Here is a 17483-nt window from a genome sequence, read left to right as displayed (position 1 = left end):
TCTACGTGGGCTGGGTTCTAGCCTTCAAGTTTGCGTCACCACTGTCTCAGGCCATGTCCACACTAATTCGTTTTCATTTGAAAACGCATCTTTTTCTCTCCGTTCTGGTCTTCCGTCCGCACTGAGACTGCGTTTTTGTTCAAGGAAAACGCAGCGTTTTGAAAACTCTCCAAGCGGATAAATTTGAAAACGTTTTCACGTCGCAGTGTGGACAGCGAACCCGGAGCCCTGGCTGCAACACCAAAACATAAGAGGGGGGGAGCAAAGTGTGCCTGCTCTTCGCTGACACAGGAGCGGCAAGTCCAGCAACCTGGCTGTTTCGTCTTTGCCGAAAGCACAGCATTGTAAACGAGCAGAACTCAAAGTAAAGAATCGATCTCACCAGGTTATTATTGATCCGATGCCGACTTGGTATTAATACTATCCATATTTGGATTGATTTGCCCACCACTAGTAAAGAGTACACATCACAGAACACAGGGAAACCAAATAACAAAGCCTATGAACTAGAACTAAAAATTAAAACAGAAAGTCATAATTCACAGAATAAAACTTAACCCAAAAACACAAAACACTGGGTGAAATGATCCAGGATGCTAAATTTAAAAAAGAAAGAATGTTTAAAGGACAACAAAAATGGGAAAAACAATACAATGATTTCTACACAGCTTACATAATATATTAATTTTTTTCAGTCCATTCTCTTGACCTTTCATTGCGACAACATGAAAAATGACTTTGCTTTGTTCCTGCAAACTGATTTGTTTATCTAATGTAGGAGCCAGGACAACTTCACTTTTTCCTTATGCAAATTAAATGTTTTGTTTAGCTTGTTCCAATAACTATGGTCTTTTGTCACCTTGAATAGAGTTTCTAGTCCCTTGTTTTTGTGATTAGACACAATTGCTGTGAAAGAAAGTTAATAATTTGACAATGTACTTACAGTAAGTAACAGCACTGCAGTAACTAATTTCTTATACATAAGCTCTTATACATAAGCTTTTACTTGAATGTTTTTGATGTTTCATTTTTGTAGGAAAAAATGATAAAAATGATAAAAGCTGTAGAAAAAAAGGTTAAAAAAATGCAAGAACATCAGTTTCTCATTACATGTATAAATTTAAAAAATCCCTCTGTTGGTTTCTCATGTTATTAGTGCGTGTACTATATATAAAATAGCTTATATAACTATATATTATTCTTCCCTCAACCTGTTTGAATGTCATGCCATCATGTCCTCCTTTGATCTTCATTTGTTTTCCAAAGGAGGCTGTTTGGAAATTACGTCTGCATACACAAACAGGAGTTGTTTGTCAGCTGCAAAGTCACAGTCTCTTGTTTTTGATTAAGCAAATTAAGCATTTGTTTAAGATTTTCTATGCTGATGCCTCATTAAATCTGTCTTTTATGTCACTGACACAAGACAGATGCCAATTATCAGCGCCGGAGAAGACAAACGAGAAAGCATGGCTGCCATTGTTAATTTTTTCTAAGTGTCCTTCTTTCTCTAAGTAATTTGTCAAAATTCTGTTGGTTACGACTGTGCAGAAATTGATAGACTGCTGCAACAACACCTACTAGCTCTGTAGCCGCCATTTTTACTTCCGTTGTGTGTGACGTCTTCTTTTGCGCATGCGGGCCACTTTGAGGGCCGTGAACTGTTCACACTAGAGCACATTTGCTGTCACATTTTATTTGTAGTGTGAACAACCAGACAGAAAAGGAAAAAAGTGGACTGTGATCTGAAGTTTGAAAATCAGATTAAGGCAGTGATAAAATCTAGCTTCTTTCAGCTCCGGCAGCTGGCCAATTCTTTCACGGCAGCACTTTGTGACAGTGATCCACGCCTTTGTTAGGACTCGGCTGGATTACTGTGATGCACTCTATATCAGGGTCAGCGCATCATATATTACTTATCTACAGAGGGTGCAAAATACTGCAGCTCGTCTTTTAACTTGCACTTGAACGTTTGAGCACATTTCCCCTATTTTAGCTTCACTTCACTAGCTTCGCTTTTTAGGATTCATTTTAAAATTCTTTTATTTGCTTTTAAAGCTCTCCATGGCCTAGCCCCATCTTATTTCTCTGAGCTGCTACAGCCTTATACTCTTTATACACCTGCTCTCTCAGGTCAGCTGATCAGCTGCTCCTGAATGTACCCAGCACTGGGCGTAAACTTAGAGGAGATGGACTGGAAAACAAGTCCACAAGTGTGAACGTAGCTTAAGATAGTGTGTAGCCTGGTTTGCCATGTGAATGTAGAATTTGTAGCAAGATTTTAGTTTTTAATACTAGTCTAAGAGAAACTGCATTCAGTAATTGTAATTGTTCAGTTTGACTGAATGAAAAGTGAAACATCAAATTCAAAATTTAAATTCATTTATTGAAACTGATCATTTCATATTGAAATATAAGTGTCAGTGTCGAGTGGATCATATTTCTGCCCATACTGAACCTCCCACAAATACCTGCTGACAAATCAAAATATGCAAATATTTGGCCTATTCAAATATTTCCTGAAAGAAAACTCTGACCTTAAGCAAGGATTTTCAGATCTCGTTGGATTTCCTTTTCTTTTCAAGACTGCTTGAAACGACACATCAATGGATCAGGTCTTCTTCTGGATCCTGCTCCTGCTGAGCTTATCTACAAGTTTTTGCAAGTATGTTTGCGTGAACGAGGAAAAGACTCGGGGTGAAAGTTTGAGTTATTGTCGGCAGAACTACACAGACTTGGCCCCGGTTAGTAATAAACAGGATAATGAAAAACTGATGGAGCTCTTTCCCAGTGTCAATGACGGTGTCTGGTTTGGACTGGAAAGGAACCACTCAGACAAAGACAAATGGCTGTGGTCAGGAGGTGGAGCGTTGACCTGGATTTTCTGGAATACAGATCAACCTGACAACCGAAATAATGAAAACAGTGGTTTTATAAACAAAAACGGCAGGTGGCATGATGCGTATCCAGGTAACACAAGACCCTTTTTCTGCTACAGAGCAATAGTGGTGAAGCAGGAAAAGACTTGGGAGGAAGCTCTGGAGTACTGCAGGAAGCACCACGAGGACCTGGCCAGTGTGGCATCTGAGACCGAGATGCTGCTCATCCAGAAAGAGTTGAGCAAACATAACACAAAAGAAGTCGTCTGGATTGGCTTGCGCTTCTTATCTGAGGACTGGCTGTGGGTAGACAGGCAGATGATGGATTACGAGGCCTGGAGTCAAGGGGAAAAGCCACTGTGCCCGAGTACTAAGATGAAGTGTGGTGCCTTACAGGTGACACGAGGGACTAAGGGTGTTTGGGAGGCTCATAATTGTGAGGAGAAACTACAATTTATTTGCTACTGAGCTACTTTATTTCATAAAATACATTTAAATCACAATTTATTTGCTGTGTTTAATACATTTTGGTTATTTTTCTCATCTCTGTCTTTGCATTTTCCCTAATTGATGTGTAATTGTCTCATTTCTATTGTGTGACAAACTCAGCATTTCATTATTTTACAAACACTATCTATTATGATTTTTGTTTCATTGAGAAAAGCATGAAAAACAAAAACAAAAATAATATGAAATATTTTCCAGATTTTGTTCATAATTTCACCTTTTCTGTACTTTCTTAAACACATTTAAATATTAAAAGACAAAAATAATAAATATTCAGACTCCAGTATGTCACACCAGTAGTTCAGTAGCACTAAACTTTCTATAATTAATTTCAATAACCACTTATTTATTGTGGTCACCATAGTTTGGTTGTGTTTTACCATTCTGTGTCAATTCTCAAACAATAACAATAAAATGTTAACAGCTTTACCTTAAATTCAACTTATTTCTCCAGAGACTCCATTTTATTTGCTACTGATCTAGTTTTGATTGGGTTATCTTAAGCTTTTTGTGTGTGTATTTGTTTGTGTAAATGTATATTTACATATATGTACATGTATTTCTTTCATTTCTATCTTGTTAGAGTGGTGCAGTTTCAGCTTTGTTAAATTAATAGTAAACATGTTTAAAAAGTAAATTAAAACATTTTAATTGGATTATACTCCAAGTTTTGTTCACAATGCAGTTTCCTACACATGCTGAAGGAAGGAGTCTGTGGTGACACCGATTCCAAAGCTGGTGTTGGTAAACCCTCATTCATGTGTTCATATTTTAAACAAAAAATAGACGGCTCATCTCCCCAGTTTGCTAATCCAAGGTCACTGTCCCTGACTTCCACAGAAGCTTGTCAACCAAGACACTTCACAATATCCAGGGCCTTTAAGGGACATATCTCATCCACACCTGACTCCCACAAGACAACCAAGTTTGATTGGACTCATCCTTCAGCCTGACAGCTGCGTCACTTCTGGTGTCTACAATTTAGTTTGAGGGTTGCCACCACGACAAGCACCAACAATATATACGTATAACCAGTAACAGAGATTAGATCAGGGTCTCTGAGGATTCAGGGGACCACTGATTAAATGTTTGGGCATTCTAGTCTGGCATCTTCCTTCATCACCTGATCCACCACACCACCAGCCTCTCTTGACCCAAGTGTCCATGACGTGGCCTCAGGTCTCATAATACAATTACAAAATCAATCACACACCCATATGTCGGCTTGCTTCACTAGGACCGTGGATTCCCCAGTTGGGGAGCTTTTCAGCACCTCACCAGAGACTCCAAAAAAGGTGCATAATCTGTGATGGCACTCAGTTCGTAAGGTGCAGGAAAAACATTATCTCGCCCACTATGGACAAACTCTATGTGCAGGGGGCTAAAAATAAACTCACTCCTGTGAACCCCCTCACCTGACAGTCCTGTGTCCCTAAATCCAGTTTAAACAGGTACAGATTGAATTGCCTTTGACTACCGCCAAATTCAGAAAGTACCAGACCGCTATGGTGACTGGTGCGTCCACAGGAGAACAGACCCATACGGTTTGTTAAGGCCCCATGCATTTAAGATACATTCCCACTAAGCAATATCAAATGAGGCTCCAAGCTTGGCCTTCATGAATGTCAAATCAGCCCAGATGATCCCTCCAGGTAATTTTTCCATGCCAGGGTCTCTCTAATCAAACTGGTTCTGGGTGAGGGTCAGACTAAGAAGTCAGTGTCTGAACCCATGTATTAAAAAAGCGCAGTAAAAAAAACAAACACCCACATGCCTTTAACGTAATGTATCTGTATTGCTTTAATGTTTTTATTTCATTTTTTTCCTCAGGAACAGGTAAGCCATGACAGCATAATGTAAATGATAAGCGTAAACAAAATCTGAGACCCTTTTGCACATCCATAGTAGAACATTCATACAACATACAAGTCTCATCTGTACAAGGGGTCACAGAATCTTTTTTTTTTTTTATTTCAATGAAACAACAAGGTAACTCTTGACTCAAAGCCAACAGGTACAATATAGTTTAGATTTTTTTAAATTGTATTTCAACATTTAGTTCTTTAGTTTTTCTTTTCAAATGACATTGATTTAAGTGCACTGTACCTCTTTGCTTTCAATAAAGCGCCACCGTACATTCCTAAAATCATTAACGCTGTAAAAACTGCAAAGCTGTGACAATGAAACATGGAAATTTGTAAGGAAATGAAAGAATAAATAAGAATAAATAAATCAATGACTCTCAAAAGGGGGGGGACACCTTTGGAGGTCTGACAAGGCTGCAAGTGCAGAGCTTTAGCATCACGATGAGACATGTCTGACTTTATCTACCTCCAGCACTGACGTCTATTTGAAATTTAATGTTTTGGTAATTGAACAGAACTTCATTGTTCTTCTTTGAGATGGGCACAGTGGGACTTTTCAATCTTAAGCAAATACATTTTGGAGACAACAAACGCCTGCCCACCCCCAAAATACTTTTGTCATTGCAAGACCTCTCAATGTCTTGCCGTCTTGCAATTATTTAATATCGAACATCCCATAATAACCTGGCTACTCAAGTTGAGCTAGACTGAAAAATTAATGAAACACAAAACAAATGGAAACTGAGAAGCAGCATGCAGCAAGTTAGCATAGACGTATGAATCTTTGGCAAAATTATAACTGTAACTGTCACGGATGCATAAAAGCTGTTTTCATATTGCATTCGAGGTTGGCCTCCTCCTTTTTTTCTCACACATTTAAATGTAACAGCTTCGATATGTTTGCCTTCCAAATGTAAGGAAGCACACTCAGATATTTCTGTCTACACATTTCAGACCTGTCTCCTTTGCGCCCCACCTCGTTTGGGAAGAAGAAGAAAAAAAAAAACAGGCAGAAAAAAAGAGTAATACATGACAAGGTGAAAACAAACATATACATGTACAAAGTAATGTACACCATATATTCAAACGCATTTCAAAATCGCCAGACTTTGAAATCATTAGCCAAAATAAGTATATATCTTTTTTTTTCTCACCCTATTAGGTAATCTTCTTTATCTAGACTGTACAATATATGTATATATGAGTAATCATGAGGGACCAAAGCAACAAAAATAAATACTTTTTTTCGCTATGTCACCTTTCAAAGTAGTATCTATGTACATTTATATCAATATCAATTTTTTTTTCCTTAGCTTATTGTGAATGGTTGAGCGTGTGTTCAACAAGCAGGCATTGCGCACAGTGTGGAAACTTCTCATGTGTTTTTTTTTTCTTTGTTTTTAACACTAAATGGTATCCAGATGTAAATTTTGACAACACCGTGGAACATAAAACTGTCCTTGATACAGCGAAAGGTAACCCTGGCCCAAATGGACTGAAAACTAAATGAAAACAAAGGTAAAAACATAGCATCTCACCATCATGTGACTACTTCAACAGTGGGTTGTTCTACTTCCTTTTTTTGTTTGTTTCGTAGGACTCTGAGAAGAGTACAAAAAAAGTTTCTATTTCATGCAGTCTTTGACAAGTCATACGACGTCAGTGTACTCGTCTAAAGGTTTTTAGTTTTAAGCACATGGCATAGAATGATTTCAGTGATGTTGGATGTCACTATGGGGGGGGGGGTGCATTTTGGGACAACAACATGCATAAAGAACAGTGCATAGGTCCAGGTCATTGGGCCAGTCCCTGGTGATTTCCAGTGTGTTTCAGTGGCAGCGTCTATCAACAGGTCCACTACTGCAAGCAGTTGGTGATGACAAAGTCTGTGTGACTCTGGGAGGAAAGAGTCTTGGCCTGAATCAGCAGCTCCACCTTCTAGATAAAACAATCCCTCTGTCTGGCATGCAATTGCGAGCTTGCCGATATCAGGTGGATAATCCAAGAAGCAAGGTTTTTTTGTGTTTTTAGAGAGAGAAATCAGGCTCGGACTGGATGCTGAGGTGATGCAAAAGTGGCTGCACTGACACAAAGTTCGGTGACCTTAGCGTGGCATTGTTTTATTGTCCTTTTTTTCCCTCCCCTTTTCTTTTTTTTGTTAAGTCTGGTCTGTTATGTGCAGTTTAGATCAGTCGTTTCACTGCAGAGCCCTTTCCGACACATAACAGACCTGGAACTGGCCACTCTAAGGATTTCACAATGACTTTTGTGGAAGGTAGAAGAGTCAAGCTTAAAGATCAAGCTAACATGCATAATGTCTTCAGACAGTTTTGCTAAAAGCCATCAAGGCCAACATTTTTTTTTTACTCCTGAAGATGAGTTCAAGAAAACAGATTTCTTTTTTTTCAATGTTTCATCTTTTAAAAGGAGGAAATAATAATGGCTTAACAGCTACATCATTCTCGCACTTGTATTGCAGCTACCTTTGGTAAATCAATCGACAAGAACAACAGAAAACCCTGAAACATCCACTTCCTTTTATGTTCCCTGACTAGACTTTGCATTTTTCTTTTAGTCTTTAGCTAAGTTCTCCAAGCACAGGTTACCCTGTCGATAAATCTTCTCCCTCCAATGGCTTCCATGTTTGTCACATGCATAGCTCCGCATCACACATCCTCTAGCTCCAGTTTCGATCCACACCAAAGCCTTCAAACAGAGACTACTTCAATTAGATCAAAACAAACCAGCAAGGCAGAGAGGAAAAAACAGAGAAGGAAAACAAAAACCCAACATAAAACAGAAGGAAAGGACTCCATCCAGCCCTGGCAAAGAGGACACCAACAATGAGGGAAGATTGCAAAACAGCCACTGCCATTTGAACGTTAAGGGTTTCATCGCTTCATCATTTTAGAGACGAAGCCGACGATGGCGGAGGCGGGCTGATCTGGGTCCAGCTCAGCAAACAGGTGGCTGACATTGTCTGTTGTGCTTCCTTGTTTCCTTGCCACAAATCCAAAAAGCCTGAAAGCAAGAAAAACATATATTATACTTAAACAAAGGCAAATGACTCTGTTATAACAAGTCATTAGTCAGCAAGCAGTTTGACAGTCTACTTGTTACAAAAGTACTGTGCCAAAGTTAAACACAAACAAACAAACATGAATGCCTTTCATAACAAAAATATTCCAGTGTGCTTCAGTGACAGTATCTATCAACAGGTCCAAATATAATTAAGGTGACCTTGAACAACTTCAAATTCATGCTGGGGCAAGCATCAAAAAAACATTTTGCTTTTGAAACTTTGGCAGTTGATATCCTCAGTTGCTAAATGCTTGCTAGGTGTGTTAAAAGAAGAGCCGAGGCTTTTCTGAGACATTTTGATTGCATTAAACCAATGATGTCATCTATTTTTCACTAAACAATCAAATTTCTCAGTTTCACCCTTGGATATGTTGAGTTTGTGTTAAAAATTTCTGTTAAATTTAAAGTTTGATGTGTCTCAACCTTTTTGCCAGATAAGGTTAAATACTGTAGCTATTGGACATCTGGAAAAGGAAACCAAACAATATTTTTTTAAGTGGTTAGTGAAATGAATTCAGTTGTTTATGACGTTCAGTACACAGATAACTCTTTATACACATTTATCTTTAAAGCATGCAAACTTACCTCACTGAGCCGCCTCCTTCTTTGCCCCATCTAGAGAAAAAAAAAAAAAAATCAAATACAAAATACAATAAAAAAGATAATTTTGAATTAAGTAATTACACTAATCATATATATATATATATATATATAGTATATATATATATATATATATATATATATATATATATATATTATATATATATATATAATATATATATATTCAGTACATTAAAGGAAAGTCTTACTTTCTGTCCTGGGGATCAATGTCACAGTAGGTTACCGTGTTTATTGGATAGTGTCTTCTAAAGAAAAGCCTGCAGTAAAAATGAATGAATGAATATAAAATAACATTACATTAAAAGACCATGCTTGGATGTGAAACATTGCACAGGGTATCTCTTGGTGTTTGCTGAAACATGCTGTCATGTGATTACTGGTTTACTGGCTACCACTAGAGGGTGCAAAATTACTTTTGCAGTAAACGTTTCTTTTTGTTAGGGACTATCATACTAATATATATAACAGATATAACAGACCATTATTAAGACCATTGTTAATATTAGAGTTACTCCTGAACGTGCTTACTCACTTTCTCTGACTGTCGGTGAGTGTGATGCCCTGTGTGGACACTTTAAAGTGGACGGTGGTGGCAGCGGGCAGAGGGTTGGTTGACAGCGTCTGACTAATTGCCTTGGCAATTGCCTGAGGCCCAGTGAGCGATTCCATGTCCACAGAGTTGATGTAGAGAACATTGCACGCTAGAGGTAAACAATGGAAAAACACTGCTACATAAGAGAAGATCCTACAAAAAAAACAAAAAACAGTGTGCATGCAGTTTGTCTTAAAGTGATGGAAGCTGTAGTGAGGATAATTAAAAATGCATACAGTGAATAATGTTATGACACAAGTTATCATGCAATGCATATTTTTACATAACATGCATGAATTTCAAGTTTTTTCCGAGTTTTATTTAGTTGTAAAATTTGTTAACAGTGACTGAAACCCTCTGGGAAAGAGCACACTCATATTCAGTAAAATTCCATGATGAAGCAGAGCAGTGCAAACCAGTATTTACCATGGGCTTCCTCAGGAACCTTCTGGACTGTAAAGTAAGGATGACAAGGTTGTGTAAGCAAGTGATCTGATGTTTCTAAAAAAAAAAAAAAAAAAGGTTTTTTCTTTTTCTTGAAATGCACAAATTGTCCATTCAGGGACCAGAACAGGCCTGATTCCATTAGTCTGTGCCACAACTGGTGACTGGCCAAACAGTTTCACATATATCTGATTATAAGCTGGTGTTTGTCATGCATGCGCAACATATCTGCAAAAGAACAGCACACGCTGACATCCAAATGCTGGATGTTAAACTCCTCATTGTGAGTAAAGTGACAAATTTTAAAGTAAGCCACATGGGAACCGGCACTAAAACATTTGTAGCAACAAATCTAATCCCACATAAAATCACCATCATCCAGTTGAATATGGATATTTTAGGGAAGCAAACAAAAGCAAAGTGGCTAAAACTAAAGCTATCCAGAGTCCGGCGCAAGCCATATGCTAGCAGCCTCAGTATGAACCTCAGTATGCCCGCGGAATAAAAGCAGTTATGAAAATTTTTTTATGACAGATATGAAAAGGAAAAGGTGTTGATTTCATGTTGGCTGTTGAATCTATAAACATATCGGAAAATATAACTGTTTTGTTGTATGAATCTCTTGCAACTGGTTTTATTTGGTAAGCTGAAATATGTCAGGTAAAACTAGATATACAGGAAGTCATTTTAATTATCTGCATCTCTTTCCAGTAGGTTATTTTCAGTTACTTCTGTGAGACAATACCCGGTAACTTACTGTAGTTTTGGGGGGAAATTTTGGAAGTTTAAAAATTTCTATTATTGCTATATAATTTAGAATATTGCATTGAAGAAAATGTGATTTTGTTGTCATTTTTAGTTTTAAGAAAGAAACCAGAATTCAAAAAAATTGGTATTGGCACATCACACTTAAAAAAAAGAACTAAAAAATTGGAAATTGGAACAGGCCAAGAAAATTGCAATTGGTGCATCTCTACTTTTCACAAAGAGTTAGTTTTTGTAGAATTATAATTTATCCCTTTTTTCTTCTGGTAGACTTCAGTGACACTTACCCGCTCCCTGCTTAAGAAGTTCAACAACTGGATCAGTTGGTGTGGTGAGTTCTAGTGCCTCTTCATTTGGGTCTGGAGAGACCGAATAGAGTAGATGTTATATTTTTGCATCTGAATACAATTACTTGCCGCAAATAAATTGTAAAGTGTAAAATAAAATTGACATTTTTATCAAAAACATGGAAGTACTTATCAATAATTTGGTTTGTACTAAAAGTCTGAGTGGATTCCCGTTCCATAAAATGTTAAAGAAACTAAGAAAGTAGAATTAAAAAAACAAGAGTTACCTTTGGTGGGGATCATCAGTTTGCATGGCAAAGCCAGTGGGGTCATTGAGTGTTGGTACACCAAAGCAGAAAGACAGCCTACAAACAGAAAGCAATGGTCTCTCTGTCAGACTGGATCAGTCTGATATTAAATTAAATTTCAACCTGTGATTTTAATGTTGCAAACAGAAAAAAAACACCAGCAGAAACTCACCAAAATAGGGTTCATTGGGACAGCCCTTCAGGCGGACACCTTTGGGGTTCGTCTCAATCAGGAAGTGCCGCACTAGCTCGTTAGTCATGTCACCAACTAAAAGAAAGACATACTCAGCTGATCCAGCTGTTGGAGAAGGCAGATCTTTCACAAGCAAGCCAAGAGCAGAGTGCGGGAAGCCTTTACCTTTTTTGTTCTGCTGGACAGTTGGTGGTGGGCAGGCCACCTTCATGGCCAGACCATAGGCCCCTCTGAAAGAGTGGCTGTCCCTTATGACGAAAGCCCCAGGCTCCCTGTCCTTCAGCAAACTGATGGCTAAAAGAAGAAGATGAGGAGAATAAAAAGAAAAGCAATGATGAGAGGATGAGCAGCTGAAGTTGGTTGAAGTTCCTGACTCTCACCTTGCTCTCTGGAGATATCTGGCTTGTACCAGTACTTGGAGGTGTCCTGGACAAACTTGACATTCATCTTGATGTCAGGATAACCGTCTGTTTGAATGAAATTAGGTGAAGAAAATCAGTGATATTTAGCCCATGAGGTTCATGAAAGGTATTAAAAAAAAAAAGTTCCCTTTTACCGTATATAGACTTGGAGACGTCTGGGAGAGTGTGTGTCCCAGACAGGTTAGGCGTGCTGCTAACACTGATCGGTATTGGCATCAGGTTCTTGTTCTCCATTCTGTCTGCATCTCCACTGGACATGTGTCGCTTTTCTGGCAGCTGTGGGGAGACTGGGAAAGCAGGCGTGGCAGGCTGATGGATGCCCCCTTGGCGAGAGGCAGCGCCCAGCTCATCAGGCGTACTGTGTCCACTCGTTGCCGTGCGGCGCCCCATCAGAGGGCTAGGTGGCACACCGGCAGCTGCTGTTTTAGGGTTTCGGCCAATCAGAGGACTTGAAGGAACACCAGATGGAGGTGGGTGCCTGCCCAGCAAGGGGCTGGCTTGACCCAGGCGTCTCTGCAGTGCAGGGCTCGGAGGAGTGTTGGTGGCCACTGTGCGGTGGAGGGTGTTAGGGCTGCCGGGGACTGTGTGGACGCCCATAATGTTGACCTGAGATCCGTCTGGGGAAGCAGGTCTGTGGGGGTGAATAGAGGCGGGGCTGTGTGGGACGGCATCTGAAGAACTAGTTCTTCTTCTACAATCATAAAAGTGAGAAAAGGTATATTATTGTATTTTTGTACCTGATCCTTACACCGAACATTAAATGTGATAAGGATGCTCAAGCTGACTTGATGTTGACATTTCAGCACTTATTCCAGTTCGTAAAATACATCTTGTGGATGATATCGGCAGCTCATATCTAAGTAACCTCAATGAAAATTACCTCACTGTATAATGTTATTATTATTATTTTAAAAGCATTATTAGGTCTTTTGGTTGGTTCGTCGCCCTCTGAAAGGATCCTAAACATGAACATATTGTATCAGTTTTGGAGGTGGGGTTTGGGTTTTTGTTAAATAGTGGCATTGAATATGCATTCATTTTTGTCTGTATCTGTGTGGATAGTTATTTATTATAATCTGATTGCCATTTTGAATTGAATCTGCAGTTTTGACTCTATTTAGCTGTTTATGTGGATTAAATATAGATAGAAAACAGAGTGACTTCATCTGTGCTCAGTCTTTGATACAAAATTAATAAGGCTATTGAACTTTTGTTCAACTGCTCGCCAATGCAATGATGATGCTAATCTGTAAGTTCAACGAGAAAGATCTGTAATCACTTATATGCTTGCTTTCCTGGATGTTTGGCTGCTAATCTATTCTCAGCATCACTTTCACTTCTCTACAGCATCATACTGAATGATGACACCATTGCTTTAGTCCAGTGATTCCCAAAGTGTGAGCTGGAGCCCCCTAGTGAGCTGTGATGGTACTGCAGGTGGGTGCAGTAATAACAGAAATTCAGTTTGAGGTACTGGTTTTATTTCTATCACTGCTGGGATAATGCTGCGATACATCATATACAGGCCACATGAAATGTGACTAGTGATTGTTCTCTAATGAAAGACATTGTACACAGGAAGTGATGTGGAATTTCTCAGTGTAAATCCTTACAAGCAAAGTCTTGAATATTTAGGCTCTGTCATGTCTTAAATACTTTTCGTTATGTTATTATGCTAACACAGCACTCAGACTGCTGGTTTACTTGTGGTTTTTAGAAGCAGATGTTAGGACTCCCCATGATGCACTAAGCACTTCTTTTTCACTCACCTCTCTTCAAACACAGTGTGTTTATATGCATCTACAGCATGTTATTAAATGTTTTCTTCTCTTTTCTATCTTTTCTGTTTTGTCCTCATGTCTCTATGCTCTCATTTCTTTCCTCTGTGTCCTCACACACTCTATAACTTGTCTGGCCCCTCCCTGAGCGTGGTTCTGTCAAAGCTCTCTTCCTTTTAAAAGGGAGTTCTTCCTCCCCACTGTCGCCAAGTGCTTGCTCAGTTAACCTGAATATCTAATTTGGGTCTCCAAGCTATCTATATGAATGAAATGAAGTACTTTCACAGCAGTATGTCCCCATATGTGTCAATGTATTAGAACCGGAAACTTTTTTTTTAATTTAAAATTTGGGCTTTTCACGCTCCAGTTGCGAAATCACTTTATTTTAACCTCAATCACAAGGGTTCTTCAGAAACTTTCAGCATCATACTCCGTAAATGACATCCTGGATATGAGTATAAAAAAAAGAAAAGTAACATTTGCTTAATATGTATAAAAAACATGTACAGGCTAAAATTTTTATCCAAGAAAAATAAGTGACAGACGACTCACCCATCAGTGCTGTGGATGGGACTGCTGGAGGAGAGAGGAGCATTCAAAGGTTGTACCCTGGAGTCGCCAAAACCTCGATTATCTGCGTGTTAAAACAGACATACACATACATGTGTACGGTCAGATCGGTTTTTGGTGCATCACGCAACAGTTGGATGCCCTGAACGAAACAAGACAAATCAGTTAACAGGCATCAGAAGCTTGGAAAAGGCGAAACTGACAGAAACAGGAAATTAATCAAACATCAATCATCATAAAACAAAGACAAATCCATGTATAGTCGAGCACAGAAATATCAAATATGGGTTTGGTGGTGCCACAAAAAGTAAGCTTACCTTGTTCTCCAGTATTAGAATGAAAGTCTGACCACAAGAAGAAAAAAGAAGCAGACACCAACAGAAGAGAGAGGGTGTGTGGAAAAGGAGGAGAGAAGAGAGATGCACTTGAGCTCAGAGCAAGAACTGTTAGCGTCGAAGCATTTGCAGGAACAATTCTACACACTAGAGGGCAGCAAAGTATTAAAGCAACCTTCTACTCAGTCAGCTACAGTATGACATAGTGCAGGGATTCTGTGCACTGTACGCTTCTGTATAATTATCACTCGATGGCTAAAGTGCTTTTAGTCAAATCTAATTATGATTTGGGAGATTCAAATTCTTTGGATGCAAATACTGAAAACCTGAATGTTGTACCATGAACTGAATATCATTTTGTACACATCATCTGTAGTATATATACTGTCAGTTCTAAATGAAGACAAATATATTTGATGCCGGTAAACTGACCTGCTGCACCCTGCTGATGAGGCTTCAATCCCAGCGGTGACACAGGAGTCTTGCTCAAATCTGGAGGAGAGCGAGCTACGAGAAAGAAAGAGATTCAAAAGATTCTTAAATATTTTGTATTTGCAAAACTTTCTCATTAGTGATGACATATGAGAATACGTAATAATGTACCCTGACTAATACAAGGAATGAAAGCACAGAGGTTTTCCCTTTTGCAAAAGTATGATGCAACATGGAAATTCATCAGATGGTGGATTTACATGTATGAATATGTAACACTTGAAGGCTCATAGGTGTCAAACTGTGGCCCGCGGGCCAATTTTGGCCCGCAGCCTAATTACATGGTAATTGCATGGTAAAGGGTAAAGGTGGGCAAATATGAATGTTTGTGCAAAAGAACACCTTCTTATTAGAACACTTGTGAGTTCAGGACTAATGACAGGAGAGAGGACTCTGGGGTTCCCAAATATCAGTATCACACAGACTGTCTGAACACGGAGGTCAGTGCTATAACTGAATTGAGTACATATATTTTGGGGGCAGTGGTTGGTGAGATGACTTGTAAGTTTGATTGTTTTGACTATAAAAACACACCTGGTTTGATGGAGGCAGTGAAAAGGACAGATCTCTTTTTCAGTGTTGTTGAAAGGATTATAATTTAATGTTAATAGCTTAAATATATCCTATGTTATCCCAAACCTGGAGAGTTTTTCAAAGATTATAAAATACACCTAAGTCCACATTACTTTATATTTAATTGCACCAACATGGCCAAAGAATAAAATGACAAAAAGCAAAAGGATGGAAAGATAGAAAGATAAAAAGCAGAAGTAATAAAGATTGTTTCTTTCAGCCCTCACTGAGTTTCTTCTCTTGACCTCTACATTTGCATTTGAAAGAAATCACTAACAACATGGAAAATCCTTCTTTTGATTCGTTTGTTGGCTGTGAAGTCACACAACCCCTATTAGTTGCTCTTTCCCAATAGCCTCAGGCTTCATGTCTGTGTCTTTCTTTGATATATTTGAAGTGCATTGATGACAGAAATTTAAAGAAATCAAATAGCTGTTGAATTTAATTAAAAATATGGAGACCAAAATTACATTCCTAGAAGACCACCCATATGGAAAGGATATATATACATCTTATAAAGCTTGTATCTGTCTTGTATGAAACTTGTATGAAAAGCATACAAGAGTGAAAACACATATAAGATCCCTTGAAAAATTATATAATGAAACTTGTATGTTTTGGATACTTACTAAAAAAATATATGAAAGTAATGAGAAAGTGGCCACTTTCATGAGTAAATCATATGTTTTTACTATTTCTTTTCTGTATGAGCAATGTTGGACGAGGAGTGCACAGAACAGACATAATAATGAGTGTTTAAGAAAGACTTTTATAGTCTGTTTCTTTCCTTGAAACTTTGTTCTCTCTTCTCCCTCGACAATACTGATGGGTTGAGCGAATGACAGAGCCCGCCTATGCAAATCATTTCTGTCAAATATCTCATAGCTTTGACACTTTGGGTATTCACAGCTCGCAACACTCTTTGAAACAAAACAATGATGGATCAGGTCTTCGTCTGGACCCTGCTCCTCCTGAGCTTTTCTGGAACTTCTAGCAAGTACAGTATGTTTACATTGAGGAGAAAATGCCTTGGGATAAAGCTTTAAGTTACTGTCAGCAGAAATACACAGACTTGGCCCCGATCAGTAATGAACAGGATAACCTCAAGCTTCAGGAGCTCTCTCACAATCTCAATGACTACATCTGGTTTGGACTGCTGAGGAATCTCTCAGACAAAAACAAGTGGCTGTGGTCAGGAGGTGGACAGGTGACTGAGCTTTGCTGGATACAGGATCAACCTGAAAAACGACCCAATGAAGACTATGGACTTTTTGATAACAAAAAATGGCGTGATGCACATGCAGACCATATCAACCCTGTCTTCTGCTACAGCACAGTAGTGGTGGAAGAGGAAAAGACTTGGGAGGAAGCTCTGGAGTACTGCAGGGAGCACCATGATGACCTGGCCAGTGTGGCATCTGAGACCGAGATGCTGCTCATTCAGAAAGAGCTGAATAAATATCACACCACTAAACATGTCTGGATTGGTTTGCGCTTCTTATCTAAGGACTGGATCTGGGTGGATGGGCAGGAGATGGACTACGAAGCCTGGGATGAAGGGGGAAAACCATTGTGTCCGCAGGCTAAGATGAAGTGTGCAGCCTTACAGAAGACAGGAGGGCGTCTGAGTAGTTGGAGGGCTCATGACTGTGAGAAGAGACTGAGTTTTATTTGCTACTGAGCTGTTTCCATTGCAAAATCATTTAAAGCCTTTATTTACTGTAGTTTGGTTGTTTATCTTTTTTTTCTTCTATTTTATTTGGAGTTTGTTCTT

General features: G+C 38.9%; 2 protein-coding genes across 8 annotated transcripts in view; one reads left to right on the top strand and one right to left on the bottom strand.

The window, feature by feature from the left end:
- Positions 1-2560: 2560 nt before the first annotated feature.
- LOC121814331 (L-selectin-like) lies at positions 2561-3524 on the top strand. The gene has a single exon (XM_042219775.1). It carries the CDS (start codon positions 2604-2606, stop codon positions 3342-3344), a length of 741 nt encoding a protein of 246 aa, XP_042075709.1. The 5' UTR covers positions 2561-2603; the 3' UTR covers positions 3345-3524.
- Positions 3525-5158: 1634 nt separating this feature from the next.
- The window catches only part of LOC102296553 (tensin), a 133297-nt gene continuing 120972 nt past the window's right edge, over positions 5159-17483 (bottom strand). For 5 of the 7 annotated variants that reach the window (XM_005920208.3, XM_014332989.2, XM_014332992.2 and 2 more), the window contains 14 exons: positions 15077-15151; positions 14627-14653; positions 14292-14373; positions 12096-12652; positions 11920-12006; positions 11705-11833; positions 11519-11614; positions 11326-11403; positions 11039-11110; positions 9969-10043; positions 9483-9651; positions 9139-9207; positions 8915-8944; positions 5159-8269 (listed from right to left, as the gene is read on the bottom strand). In XM_005920208.3, coding sequence (XP_005920270.1) covers positions 8140-8269; positions 8915-8944; positions 9139-9207; positions 9483-9651; positions 9969-10043; positions 11039-11110; positions 11326-11403; positions 11519-11614; positions 11705-11833; positions 11920-12006; positions 12096-12652; positions 14292-14373; positions 14627-14653; positions 15077-15151 — 1676 coding nt within the window. In that variant the 3' untranslated portion in view covers positions 5159-8139. The remainder of the gene's footprint in view (positions 8270-8914; positions 8945-9138; positions 9208-9482; positions 9652-9968; positions 10044-11038; positions 11111-11325; positions 11404-11518; positions 11615-11704; positions 11834-11919; positions 12007-12095; positions 12653-14291; positions 14374-14626; positions 14654-15076; positions 15152-17483) is intronic. The other 2 variants (XM_014332991.2, XM_014332990.2) reach the window with 2 other exon arrangements.

The sequence above is a fragment of the Haplochromis burtoni genome, unplaced genomic scaffold (assembly GCF_018398535.1).
Source record: "Haplochromis burtoni strain Fernald_Lab_line unplaced genomic scaffold, NCSU_Asbu1 Contig_38, whole genome shotgun sequence".
In the NCBI taxonomy this organism is placed as follows: Eukaryota; Metazoa; Chordata; class Actinopteri; order Cichliformes; family Cichlidae; genus Haplochromis; species Haplochromis burtoni.
This window is presented reverse-complemented; position numbering and strand designations above follow the sequence as displayed.

What these genes read in the sequence shown, in the direction of transcription:
- LOC121814331 (XM_042219775.1), top strand. Translation starts at nt 2,604, where the DNA reads ATGGATCAGGTCTTCTTCTGGATCCTGCTCCTGCTGAGCTTATCTACA.